This window comes from Pan paniscus, chromosome 13, assembly GCF_029289425.2.
Source record: "Pan paniscus chromosome 13, NHGRI_mPanPan1-v2.0_pri, whole genome shotgun sequence".
NCBI classification, from domain to species: Eukaryota; Metazoa; Chordata; class Mammalia; order Primates; family Hominidae; genus Pan; species Pan paniscus.
The window spans coordinates 78,745,001-78,759,059 of NC_073262.2; the positions used below are offsets into that span (position 1 = coordinate 78,745,001).

A 14,059-nucleotide genomic window follows, 5' to 3' on the forward strand; every position below is an offset into this window, starting at 1 on the left:
AACCATTTTGCAATCTCTTAAACAAATAAAATTGCCTTGATTTAAATAACATTTATTTTACATGACCAAACACAATAAATAACATAATATACAAAGCTTTATAATTATTGCACATTTGTAAAATATCTTACAGTGAGTTCATACATCCAGCAATATTTAAAGCATGAAGACTTTATTTACAATTTTATTTCAATATAATAACCAGATCCAATGGACCTAACAAATGATGAATTTATGTTAATTTCACCAACCAGCGTTCTCATCAATCATATATATATTTTTGGGGAAATGTAAACATTACTGCCTAAAGTACCTTATATACATCTGTTAGCTGATCATAACAAAGGACTTTAACAATCTAAATAGGTAAAGCTGATAAAGGGTACCATATTTTGGTTTATTTTATTTAGCCTTAAATTATATATTAATATTTTTAAAAACGTAAACTCAGTGAATAAGAGCTGGTATAATCAATATTTTACATAAGTAGTCTCATGTTTTTAAAAACAAAAACAAAAACTTAAGTTTTAGATCATTGCTATTTCATTGGAAAGTTCTCTAATATTTTATGGTAATATTTTAATAGACCCCAGGAACTTCGAAATACTGTTTCCCCTTTATGTATTTTCCATTTGATGGAAATAATTTCTCCTGGAAAACTAATTCTTTCAAAAGTTTACTGAAAGCCTATATTTAGGAAATGATATTTTAAAATCCAGTGTCTTTAAAATAACAATATGATGTCAGGACACAAATTTGAAATAAACCACAGAAAATAGTGCCAATGTGTATGTATACATGAATACGTGTGTATCTCTTACATATGTATTTGTTTAAGAGCACGGATATATATATGCATATACATACATATACATATATATACACATACACAAACACATGTAGGTAGCCTACCTACATTTTAATACACGTACACACACATACCCACTTCGCTGGGCCTAAACATGCACTAGCAAGTTATTTTAGGGCTTCAACTCTTCAGAAAATCTCATTATGTGAGGAGCGAAGTGGCTCTGCGGGGAGCATTATGGAAATATCTGGGCTTGATTTAATGAGGCTGTTCACATTGGTGGAATATCAACTTAACAGAGAAAAGTCTACCCAGGGCGTCCAAGTTACCAAAATGAAAATTGGCAATTGAGATGATAAGAACGTGGCTTTCTTCTGCGAAATCACTTCAGGTAACAGAGATAACATTAAATAACATACATTCTATGCACCAAGAACAATGTTTTATGTACCGAGTCTCTTATCCGTCTCTCCTAATGACTTCCCTTAGCGGGTTGTTAGTACTTGACAGCAGGTCTCCGTGCGGGGAACTTTTCTCCAATTCCACATTCAAAGGAGGTCCATCAGAGAGCATGATTGGCAATTTTCGTCATAATCTGCACATTATTAGCATCAAACTTGACGTGGCAGTTAACACTAGTGGGTTTTGATGTACCTTTCTTCAAGTTCAAGGAAACCCCTCCAGTAGCCGGGTTGGCAGAGCGGGTCTCAGCAACCCAGCGGTGGCTTTGCAGAGGCGAAGGCGCAATAGACATGCGTGAGAAATATGCCAAGAACCATTTCACCCGAGGAAAAGGAAAGCGAGGAGAGAAGGGGACGAGGGACATAGAGAGTTCTAACTTAGAAAAGTGTTTGAGGAAATGCTTTAGGATAATATTATCTAGAGATTCAAGTATTTCCCAGATCGAGTGGAACCCGGTAGTTGGAAAACTGAGCTGAAAACGCCTCTCCAAATACTACAGCGATCTATCAGTCTTACCCCTACCCCAACTCCCTTCCTTTCCCTTCCCTGGCCTTGGCAACCTCTTTTGCCATCACTTTTTGCATAAAATATGCAAGATGCTTCCATTCCATCGGCACTGAAACCAAAGATCAAAAAGAGAGAAAGGTGTTGGACCGAAAAGGAGGCGGCGCAACGGCCACCCCTTCCAGCACCTCGGCTTTGTCCTTCCCGGGGAAGGCGGCCACAGCCCTACCCGCCTTGCTCCTGAACGTAGTAAACAATCTCACAAACAACCACCGCTGCCCACGCTCTCCATCCGTCCTCCCGGCCTTATCAGACCTCCGTTCTCCCGCACTCTTCCGGCAGGGTCCCTAATAAGCTCAGGCTGAAAGAACGTTTGCCACCTCCCCCACCCTCGTTGAAAGAAAAGGAAGGAAGAAAAACAGCAGCAGCGAGAAACCTCCGGGGCGACTCCTCCCCCGCCCCCAAGCACCAGCGCACAGCATCCCCCTCTGTCTTTGTTGTGGTTCTCCGTTGCTTCGGGCCACGCGGTTCAGCCAAGCAACCCGGACCTGAGAGTGCACAGCCAGGACTAGCTTAGGGGGCGAGGGGTTGGTCTTTGGGAAACCAATCGCTCAGGACAGAGGTGGAAAGTGGGTCCCGGGAGCCAGAAAAGAGAGAGAAGGGCAGACGGCTGGGTGGCAAATACAAAAATAGAAATAATTTAGGGGGATGCCCGCCAGGCTTTTGCGCCTGCTCCTTCTCCCCCAATTCGGAGCAGGTTCCCTTCGGCCTCCCGCACCCCGGGGCGCCCCCTGGCGGCAGCGGCAGCAGCGGGCAACGCGCGGAGGGCTCAGGGGGCGCACAGGGGACTCCCGGGCACACTCAGAGCGGCGGGCGCGGCCCCCTGGCGGTGGCGACGTAGTTATCTGGTGAGCGGAGCCTCGTCCCTCTGGTCCGGCGGGCTCACGGCCGTCTTACTAAGCACCGCGGCCGAGTAGGGCAGGAAGCCGCTCTCGGAACGCGGCGCCGCCGCGCTGCAGCCGAAGTCCGAGCCTCCCCCGGCCCCTGCGCCCCCGCCGCCGCCGCCGCCACCACCACCACCCCCGCCACCGCCACCCCGGGAACCCAGGGCTGCGGCAGCTGCTGCCGCGGCTGCCGCCGCCGACTGACTGCTGTGGCAACTGAGGCACGAGCAGGGTGCAGAGCCGCCGCTGGGGGGCGCGCCGGCCGCCGCCGCCGAGGAGGCCGCAGCCGCTGCGGCTGCCGCGGCTGCCGCGGCAGAGGCCGCGCTGTTGAGCCCCGCGGCGGCCGCGGGAGCCTGGTAGAGACCAGGGTGGCGGAAGCTACACAGCAGCTCCGGCCGAGAGTAGGGGTGCGAGAGGGCGCGGAAGGTGTCCAGTGGCCGGATGGAAGTAGCGAAGGGCGACGAAGCCGCGGCCGCCGCGCCTGAGGCTGCAGCCGCGGCCGCCGCCGCCGTGACGCCCACGTGCGGGTAGTAGTGCAGCGGCACGTGCGAGTGGAAGGGGTAGGGCAGGCTTCCGGTGGCGGCCGCGTGCGTCATCATGTAGGTGTAGAAGCTGGGGTCGGCTGGGTGCGGCCAGGACATGGCCAGGCGCTGCCGCTTGTCCTTCATGCGCCGGTTCTGGAACCACACCTGCGGGGAGAGACGCGCCGCAGCCTGGGTTAGGGAGCGCCCCGTGTTCCCAGCTCCTGTCCCAGGACCTCTGCCCCTCCCGGACCTCTGAATGGCTTGGCCTACTTCTCTCCGACCAAGCCGAACCCCGAGTACCCTGTGCTCTCCCAGCTGGGAAAGTGTGGACGGCAGTGTGTGGACCGCCGTGGGCACACCGTCCTCAACGAAGAGGGTCCTCTCCCCCTCGTCCGGCTGCTGCTGCTCCTCAGGCTTTTATTCCCTTACTTCTTGCTGCACTTTTTTGTCCCAGTCCAACCTTTCCTCTCCCTCCCGCCACCCACCAGTGCCGGTCTCGCTGAGCACCCGTCTCTCAATCCCAGGATTTGTACGGGGATTCTGGGCAGCCTTTGAAGAGAGGCTGCCGCTCAGCTTTTCTGAGAGGTCGCCGCGCGAAGTCTTGAGCCCTCCAAACTGCAAGGACCTGCCCCTAGGGGCACGGGTCCGATTTTGATATTGAAGGGATGATTTTGTTGGAATCGTTTGCCTTAAATGAGTGGGTAGAGCAATGTCTCCATAAACGGGGAAGGGGACGTTTCCACCCCTCCCAACACTATCTAATAAAGACATCATTCGTCACAACTCTAAATTAAAGAAAGCCCGATCAAACCAGAGGGAGACTTCCACACTCCTCCCCTACCCCGTGGAGATTTTTTCTTTTTTCTGCAGTGTCGAACGCTCCATGAAGGGCTCACCAAATCGCCTAACCTCCCGGCTATCTCTCCCAGACGTATAATAAAATTAATAACCTAAAGTTATATATAAATAAGAACAATTTCGTTGCATTTTTCCCCGCAGGAGGTTGCCCTTTTTTCGTTGCCCAAGAGGAAAATGTTCAGGAAACTACTGTCTCAAACCAATCGATTTTAAAGATACAGTATCCTTTTCTCCGTGTAACGATTTATGCGGAAAATAAATCTCCAAGCTCAAGAGCAAATGAAAAGTTTCACCTCTGGTTCCTGCTTGAGGAACAAAGACCAACTGGGCTTGCCGCCTAGGGGAAAGTGGGGCCGTGGGTATGGGCGAGGGGGCATCTGGCCAGGCGTTGGGCACAATGGAGCAGGGGCGAGTGCTTTCAGCATTGGAGTCACCATTCGGGGGCCTTCTTAGATCCGTCAGGCCGGACAACCGTTCGGATTCGGTGGCCGGGAAATAAATAAGCCAATTCCTTTGGTGACTACCCCCCGCGGATTTCCAGACACTTAGCTAAATCTAGCCACCCAGAAAGGGGAAAGGGGAAAAAGAAACAATCAACCCAGATGCCCCCAGGGAGGCCAGAGCAGGCATGCACTGGAATTGATACCTTGATGGTGGTTTCGGGCAGGTTGAGTGCCGCGGCCAGCTCGCACCGGCGGGGCCGCGACACATAGTTCTCCCGGTAGAACTCCTTCTCCAGGCGCGCGATCTGCTCGCGGGTGAACGCCGTACGGTAGCGCCGCACTTGATCCGCGCCAGAGCCGGAGCCACCCAGCGCCGCGCTCCCGCCGCTGCCTCCGCTGCCTCCATGCAGGCTTCCGAGGCCTGAGCCCGACGCCGACGTCGTGGTGCCGGCAGCCGAGCCGCTCTCTGCGTACCCTGGCAAACAAACGACCAACAGCGCATGAGTGGCTGTAGGACCAACAGCCCGGCGCTGGTGCTGCGCGCGGATCGGGGAAGCCCCGTCAGGAAGGAGAGTCGCTGCCGGAATTGATGGGGTCTGTCATGCTTACAAATTGCTGCCGTTAATGGAATCAATAAAGTTTGGGGAGCCCTTCATAAGCAAATAATAGAAACGGAATTAGGAGGTTTCTTTTTTAATAATTAGAAATTTTCAACCAAGGAGGAAAAGTGGCCGAGGGAAAATGCCTACCTCTGGGCGCAGTTTGGGAAGCTCTGGGTCTCCCATGGTCTGGAGACCGCAGGGCAGCTTTTTATACGGCCTCTAACCTTTATCTGAGTCTTCGGGGTTTCAAATATTTTAAGAGTTCCAACACAGCAGTAGCTCAAACCCAAGCCAATAGGGGGTGAAATCTACTTTTCAACTCTTTCTCCCGCTGACCTAAGCAGAGACGCCGGCGAGGCTTCCTCCGACTTACCCAGAAGAATGCCCCCTCCAGCCCTGAGGGCACAGGGGCAGGGGAGTTCAGAGTAGTTGCCCAGGGTACCTTTCCCAAAAGCAACTCGGCTGCTGACTAGGGGTCTACCGGCTCGCTCGGGCTCTTAGACACGAGCGCAGAAACATTTTCTCGGACTCAGGAGCGAGGGCGGGTGGGCCTGGTGTTCCAGGCTCCGCAGGCCTGAGCCTCGCGGGAAAGCTCAAGGAGCAGAACTGGAAGGCACGGTCCCAGACATGCGTCCCGCCCCCGCCCGTGCTAGCTCGGTGTAGCTTGCTTGTGGAGGGTCTGAGAGGGGCAAAGGCACCGGGAAGGGCTGGCGGGGGCCGCGGAGGAGCAAAGAGGATGGGACTGGAGAGCGCGGTGCGGCCGGCGCGGTTACCTTTGCCATTGTTTTCCTTAAGCTGAGCGGCGCCGAGGCCCCCGGGGGAGCGAAGCGCGGAGCAGCCCACCTCCACGTCGCTGCTCATGTCGGCCTCAGCGGCCGCCTCTGAATAATGGCCCGGCTTCTTGCGGCTCTCGGCGGCGGAGGAGATTTCGGAGGAGACGGTGCTTTCGCTGCCCGTGTGCTGCAGGTTGAACAAAGTGTCTATTTCGAATTTGCCCTTGGCAGGGAGTTCTCCCAGAGCGCTGTGCAGTGGGGCAGACGGCAGGCGCGGGCTTAGGCGAGCCGGGTGCTGCGAATTTTCCAGGGCCTCGAGCACAGCATTGCCAGCCGAGTCGGACAAATTGGAGAATCTCTTGCCCGCCGTAGGGCTGTGCAGCCCTCTCTCCATCAGAATCATCTCTTTTCTTATTCTTTCCATCATCTCAGCTTTCTTAAAAATGTCACAGTGGCCCTGCTGTCCCGTCCTAATGATAGGCTGCGCCTAGGGCTAATTCTCATTCAGCCCCAGCGAACGCCTCTAAATATTATTATCGCTTTCGGAGGGAGGCGGAAAAATTGTGGGATGCCAGAGCGAGGGAATGACTGGTCAAAATGACCCATACATCCTTCCAAGCCCGAGATGTCATTCATCAAAAAGTAGCGCCCGCTCGTCATTAAGGTACGAATGACGCTGTTCGAATAATCATTTATTGTAACAGGTTTATAAGCAAATAAATACACGCTCCTGTCAGTGGGTAATGAAGGCAGCTTCAGAGCAGACAAATAGATCCAGGTAGGAGGCGAGAAGAGACAAGTGAGGAGGAAGGCTCCGGTCCTTTGCCCGCTCCGAGCCAGTTCTGCTCGCCCGGGGGTTTGGCCTCGGGGGTGAAATTGACAGTCTGATTAATAGAGCGCGCCGCGGCACATTTCCCCCTTCATTTAGGGGCATCATTACGCTCTCAGTTTGCTAGGTTGCCCCTTAGGTCCTAATCATGCAGCGCCTTCTTCATTTTTCCTTGGACACAGATACGTATTAAATAATAGATAATGGTTTGACTTTCCAGAGTAGGTCCTCGGGAAGGTTTTTTTTTTTTTTTTTTTTTTACCATTTACAAGCTGGGGGCATAAGTAGGGGGAGATAAGGGGGAGGATGCAGGAAGAGTTGCGTAAGGAGAAGACCTTGCGCCTCTCCTGTCTGGATTACTTATCTTTCGGATTTCAGAACCAAATATGTATTTTATTTAACGAATAGGACGCCGGAGTTCTTTCCCTCCCTATTTCTTCACCTCAGCCTAAATGCTCTCCTCCCACCCCGGGAGAGAGAGAGAGAGGAAGAGAGGGAGAGAGGGAGAGAGAGAGGGAGAGGGAGACGGAGTGAGAGAGAGAGAGAGAGAGAGAGAGAGAGAGAGAGAGAGAAATAGAAATATCCTAGAGTTTTGAAAGCGCTTTCTTGCTACGTGGCCGCGGAGGTGCATTGGGCCCGCGCCTCCAAACGGAAATCATTAGGTCCTCTCTGATTTTCTAACACCGTTTGCAGAGTGAGATCTGAACTCGAAGTCCCCGGTTTTTTACTTTTATAATCCTGCTGATAGAAAGCCTTCTCGCCTACGCATTTTCCTGAGGGGAAACGAACTAGGCTGGACGATTTGATAGCAGAATTCGACAGCTAACTTTAAACACAGTGGAGATTTACAGCGCCATACGGGCGCTCCGAATCCACTCTCAGGTTGCCAGATTTTCCCCTCCCTCCTCAAATAGAATTATTTGCGGCAAAGGCGCTGGATTTCGAGGTCAAAAGAGGAAAGAGGAGACAGCCTTCTTCCCCTACCTCCCCGCTGCCCTCCCTTCCCCTTTGCTTTTCTTCCTTCTCTCTTTCCTCCCCTCATCAACCCCAGCCCCTTACCTGCGGCCACAGGTATTCCCAGCGTTCGGTCCGGGCGCAGAGAGTCGCCGAACAGCCCTTACAGCAGCTCTCTGCGGCCTGGGCTTGGCGGCTGAGCCTCTTGGCGATAACTTTGATAGTCATAATGACGCCGGTGGCAACCATTTTAACGAAGATCAATCTTCACTCCAGGCCGCTCCTCATCTCCCGCGGTTGCGCCCACCCTTCCCTGACCCTCCAAGCACTGTGCCCGCCCGCCAACGGCCCAGCCGGAGAGAGATTCACGGACACTGGCGGAGGCGAGGGAGGACGGGGATGGGACGCGGAGGTCCGCCCGTGAGCTTCTGAAGCGGCTGAGAGACCCTGACAATCTGGGCGCTGGGCGCGGGTCCTGCATCCCCGCATTTAGCCTCAATCCGAACCCCAACCAGGGCCCCGTCTTCTTTCTCCCGACACACCCAGAACATTGGGGTGTGTTAGGGGGCAAGCTCGAGATCTATTCGTCTATGGCTCTTGGCGCTTTCCTTTTAACCTTAGACCCGTTGGGGGCGCGTCAGGAATGTAAGGGGAAGCGAGGTGTGAAGTATATTTATATACATATATACACACATATAGTCAATGCCAAAAGTTTATCTTCTGTTCCCCTCGGCGCCAACTTATTTCAACAACGCAAGCTTTGCTTAGAAAATCAATTCCACATCTTTAAGGTAATAAACGGAAAGCTCGATAGGCAGGCGGTGCCTGGGGGAACGGGGAACAGGCAGGGAACGCAGAGTGGGCATCCAGCGCACCGGGACTGGGACTTGACCCAGCGTCCACCTCTGCCCCTGCCCCATTGGCCACCCAGCTCCGAGCTCCCTGAGTTCTCATTGCGCCGGCTTTGGGGCCACCAGCGCGGTGGGAGCCCAGCCCTGCCAACGCCCCCACCTGCTCCCTCCCTGCTCCGCAGCCCGGATGCCCAATTCTACCATGCCTGAGAGTCGCTGCCCCTGTGACCCAGGAAGGGTCCCCCTACCCAGTCCTCGCTTGCTCCAGGGACTGAATGGGACACCTTGGTTCAGGCTCGGGTCGTGCTGGGGTGGTGGGGATGGGAGTGGTGCGAGACCCTGGCGGGAGTGTGGGTGAACCGAGGCACTGCTTGAGTGGAAATCCGTGGATGCCTTTATTGCTGTCGTTTGGCGCCCCCATCTGTTTTCCTCGCGGTTTCGGCTGCTGTGAGTTGGTTTTCAAGTCGGAGAGGCAGTCACTGGGGACTAAGGTGAGGACTGACGACCCCTTCCTCTATCACTCAGCCCGAGGCTCTCCCACATCTTCCCTTCCTCTGGGACCCGACGCCTCTGGTCCCAAAGGCTGCGCCAAACCGGACCTCAGTCTGTCGAAAGGGAAAACACTATTTCTCAGCAGCACCTTCATTCATTAGTGGCTTTGGAAACTATTTTTGCACCTTTTAAATGACACTGATAGTGCATTTCTAGCACGTTTATTACAAAAAACATGTCAGAGACCGTGTCAGCGAAACTACTCACAGTAAAAGACACCTATAATGTTTCCACTAAACTGGGTGTAGCAGGCAATAATGTTTCATGAGGTACAGTGACCATTCCATTCCAATATTTAATGTCCCTTAATTTATTTAGAGATTCCACTCCCACTAGTAGTAATATTGGCTAACTTATACGAAACTCTTACTTTGCCATTCCAAGTGCTTTTTACATGTTATCTCAGCTAAGGTTCACAGTAACTCTGTGAGATTTAAACTATTATCCCTTTTCCAGAGATTATGAGCCAGAGGGGTTCAGGGACTTGTGACTTAAACTTATCTCCGATGATAAAGTCAAAAGTGTTGTTTAAAGCCTTGGGCAGCATTTTTTAGGTTAATTCTCTCATTTTGCATATGCCTTATGTAAATACAGGCCTACCTCAAAAACATTGAACCTATATAGACGGTAGTAAGAAGAGTGCAGTTCTGTTGATTTGTGTGTGTATTTTGTTGTAGTTGTTGTTGGTGGTGGTTTTTGTTTGTTTTGTTTGTTTGTTTGTCTGTTTGTTTTTGAGACAGAGTCTCGCTCTGTTGCCCAGGCTGGAGTGCAATGGCAAGATCTCAGCTCACCGCAACCTCCGCCTCCCGGGTTCAAGCGATTTTCCTGCCTCAGCCTCCTGAGCAGCTGGGATTACAGGCATACGCCACCACGCCCGGCTAATTTTTGTAGTTTTAGTAGAGACAGGATTTCACCAAGTTGGCCGGGCTGGTCTCGAACTCCTACCTCCAAAGTGCTGGGATTATAGGCGTGAGCCACCGCGCCCCTCCCTGTTGATGCTTTTTGATGAAATACCCAAACTTGCACGTCTCCCAGAATGTGAAGGCCAAGGCTGGGAACAGGCCTGTCAAATGTTCCGGGTGGTTTGATGCAGCCTCTGTGACCGTCAAGGCCTCTTACCCACTACCAAGGTACAGAACCCACTAGATAAAACAAGAATCCAACCCAAGCCCGCATGCTTTGGCAGAAATTTTTAAGATGGGGTGGGGAGTACAGGAAGGACTTCCTTCGCATGGACTGAAAAGCCCTTTTTGTTCTAAAGGAGTAATGACTTTGACGAGGCCTAATTTTTTGGTTCGGCTTCCAGACTAAATATTTGTTTCTTGAGCAGCAGCGGGTCCTCTGAGGTGAAGTGGTAAATACTTTTGGCCTATGACTGCAGGTAATAAAAATCTGTCCGGGCTGCCCGAGGGGAGGGGCGCCGGTAAAGCCGTAGCTGCAGCGAAGCCCCGCGTCTGCCGCTGCCGGAGCCTGGCTCTCCTCTTACGCGGGGGGCTGCGGACAATTGGGGCCGACAACTTGCGGGCCCGCCTTGGGACGCATGCTTGCTCGAGAGCTGGGGCTGCAGGGTGCAGTGGGACAGTAGGACCGCGAAAGCCTGGGCTTCGAGCCTCGGGCTCCCTGTCTTTAGGCGAAGTGCGGTTTCCACGGGTGCAGGTTTCGCTGCATAAGGGAAGACTCGGATTTCGAGCCCTCGGCAGGCCAGCTTCTAGCTCTCGGTCCCTTCCGGGTCTCTCCGGTTGCTTCTGTCTTTCCTCCTCCCTCTCCCGTCGCAATCCCGCTCCCCACGGAGGAAGGTCGTGGTGCGGGAGTTGGGGGATACTTTCTTCCTGGGCTCGGTCTACGCAGACCCATCGCCTGCCTCGAGTTCCTGTGCCCTCAGACGCCACGGGAAAACTTGCAGGGACATCTAGCGCCAGGCGTGGGGAACTGCGCGCCGCCGGGCCGGGAAGTGGAGCCGAACACTGCCCCTCCGCCTCCCTCTCGGCTCCCCCTTCGTGCTTGGGCACTTTCCTCACCTTCATCCCTTTGCCCTGCCGGTAAGGACAATGTGGATTCCCCATAGAGACAATGGACTCTGCGGAATGGAGATAGGTAGGTAGACAGACATTTTCTTTTATCTCAAGCTACCGACAGAGTGAGAATTTACTGGACTTCCCAATAGTTTTGCTAGGGAAGTGTATTCCAAGGACAACCCCTCACCTTGAAATGTCGGATAAAACTTCAGCAAATTAGGGTCCCAGCTTTTATTTTCCAAAAAAAGGCAACAAGTTGCTCTGGGCCTCTGGCTCCTGCCCCACCCTCCTGCGTCCCTTTCACAGTGAGATTAGTGCTTCTCTTCAAAGGAAAGAATCCTCACTGTGTTTAATTTTCTCCAAGGCTGGAGAAGTTCTCTCCATCCCAAAGAAGGGCCCGCTGTCCTGCATGAGGCAAACCTGGTTCCACCAAATAATGTTTCTGATTTGGAGGGGGTTTGGAACTGTTGTTGCTGCAAACGATTTTCATTTGATAAAGCCTAATCGTGTTGTGAAACCCAAACGGAATATGTCTCAAAGGTAGAAAGTACTCAAATGTGGCTTCCACTGTCTAGCTGTTGCTAGGGTCCCCTTTTTTCACACTAGGTTTGGTTTGTTGTTGTTGTTGTTGTTGTTGTTTCTTTTGATATCTCCAGGCTGAGTAAAACTGGGTGTTGCCTGGAGAGGGAAAATTAGCTCCAAAGTTGGCAGAACACAGATTTGGTTAAGAACACTGTCCAGCCACTTCTGCTAGACTTAAGATTTTACTTTGGAATTAAGACTCTATTTCTACACCGAATATTTGGCTTCTTACAAGTTAATTAGGAGGGTGTCCTGCACTTCCTGATCTTGGCCATCAAGACAAGTGCTTTCAAAGGAGTCCCCAGGACCCCACTCTGATAGAATCCTGTGATCCTAGCCTTAATGGCCACTGATTATGTGGTTAATTGAGCTCATTGCTGTCTTGGCAAGCAGAGCAACTTCAATAAATCTAAATCACAGCCTGTATCTGCCCGTTCCCCCAAACCAGGACAAGAGCAAAATTTGAAACATCATCTACTAGGATGAAAGGAGAGAATATGACTTCCAGAACAGCACTGATGCTTTAAAAGGATGCCTCTGGAAGAAAAGGAGGAAGAGGAGCAAGTGGTGGGAGAGTACAGTGGGACTTTGGGCACCAAAGGGTCATCCTGAGTTTTTCACCAAAATCAGGAACAGCGGCAAAACTGGTTTCACTGAAGAAGACACACGTTTGGAGACATGTGTAGTCTCCAAGGATTTTCACTTAACAAAGCCTATTTCTGTTGTTAAAAACTCCTGCATAATGCACCCACACACAAACACAAGGCTTGGTCCGTGCTCCTGGCCACCTAAAGAAACTGATTCCCAGTAAGTTTAAACCTGAATGAAATGTTTCTGCAAATTCAGCCTCAAAATTCCTCCTCTACCTGGCATCCCTGGCTTGTAAACTATGTGTCTCATTAGTTCATAAACAAAGCAGCCCTGACTTTGCCTTGTACTCAACCACAGCCCTAGGAGCCAGTAGCATTTGTCCAGAGGTGCTGGGCTTGGGAGCCCAAGTGGACAAAGTCAGACCCCCTTTCCTCAGGGCAAAGCCCTCCCACAGGGCTGGGACCCCAAAGGCTATGCTGGAAGCAGGTTCAGCAGCAGGATATCAAGGGGCAAAGCTCCTAATTCAAAATCTTCCTGGCTTCTGAACAACCATTAGGATGGACAGAGAAACCTTTTGCCCTGCTCTGAGAGGGTCCCACAGGGCTTTTGGAAGCAGAGCCACCATTGAGAAATCCCTTTCAACCTGAATAGTAATTCAGATTTTTCTCCCACTCCTGCACAACTTAATTTGCTGAATGGAAAATTTAGCCAGAAGTGATGGGCTGCTTGAAATCAACAAAACTTGACACATTCTTCCCATTTTCATTTTACTTTATTGTTAAACACATAATTGATCATTAAAATGTACTTATCAGTGAGAAAATGAAGCAGAAGCCCAAGGCACAAAACCACAGGGATATTTAATTTTAAGAGACTGAAAGTTTGTTGGTTCTAGTTATATCTTAGAAATATTTCAACGAATTTGTTTTTTGGAGTCATAAAAAGTTAAAACTATCTTCCTGTTTTCTCTGTCTGAGGAAGAAAAAATGAGACAAAGGGAAAATAAAAGCATTTCATGGTGGCCCATGGTTGGTGGTTTGGTACCAAAATTGTTTCATAAAGACCCAGCCAAACCCTCTTTAAAAGTTAGCAATCCTGTCGCCTCGCCACAGTTGGCCTTTTTAAAATGCTGGTTGAACTTTCATTGCTGACTTTTGCCTTCTTTTCCCAAATAGTGAAAAAAATTTTCTCATCAGCAAACTTCTATTCCCTATGATTTCCTGTAAATTCAGGCCCCTCCCATCTCAAATTTGATCATGAACATGTCTAGAACTTCAAAAAGATGAAACGAATTCTCTTGCTTTTCCTTTCCAACACCCTTCTCATAACTTTCCCCTTTATTTGAGCCTTTTATGGTTACTGCGTTTTGCATGTCAACACTCCTAACACCAGCAGCCCACCCTGAAATGCCAGGCCAGGCCAAGGAGGGCCTCCCTAGCTCTCTTCCTCATCTTACTCAGGGCATCTTTGGTCGGGGAACAGTGGTGCTGGGTGACAAGCTTTCACCAATCACAGGCTTAGGGGAGTGATTTTCTTGGAGATGGGCTGGCTTGGGCAGTGCATGCCACAGAACCAAATGGGTTCTGAAGGATCCCATATCCACCCCCAGAACCCTGGGCTCATTGGATCTAATATTGTTCCTAAGGCAGAGCCCCAAAGTCACAGCAGGACTCTCATTGGTGCCCCATTAGTTGCTGAGATTGAGGGATGGTGGGCTGGAGCTCTGAGGCTGAGGAGCAACAGAAAGGGATGATGAGGGATAGGGCT

At 51.2% G+C, this 14,059-nt stretch overlaps 1 protein-coding gene across 1 annotated transcript; it reads right to left on the minus strand.

Annotated features, from left to right (window-relative positions):
• Positions 1-36: 36 nt before the first annotated feature.
• EVX2 (even-skipped homeobox 2) lies at positions 37-7,561 on the minus strand. The gene is made up of 3 exons (XM_034953841.4): positions 5,919-7,561; positions 4,747-5,018; positions 37-3,407 (listed from the first exon to the last, which is right to left on the minus strand). The coding sequence occupies exons 1-3, from the start codon at positions 6,343-6,345 to the stop codon at positions 2,676-2,678; spliced, it is 1,431 nt and encodes a 476-aa protein (XP_034809732.1). The 5' UTR covers positions 6,346-7,561; the 3' UTR covers positions 37-2,675.
• Positions 7,562-14,059: the final 6,498 nt, after the last annotated feature.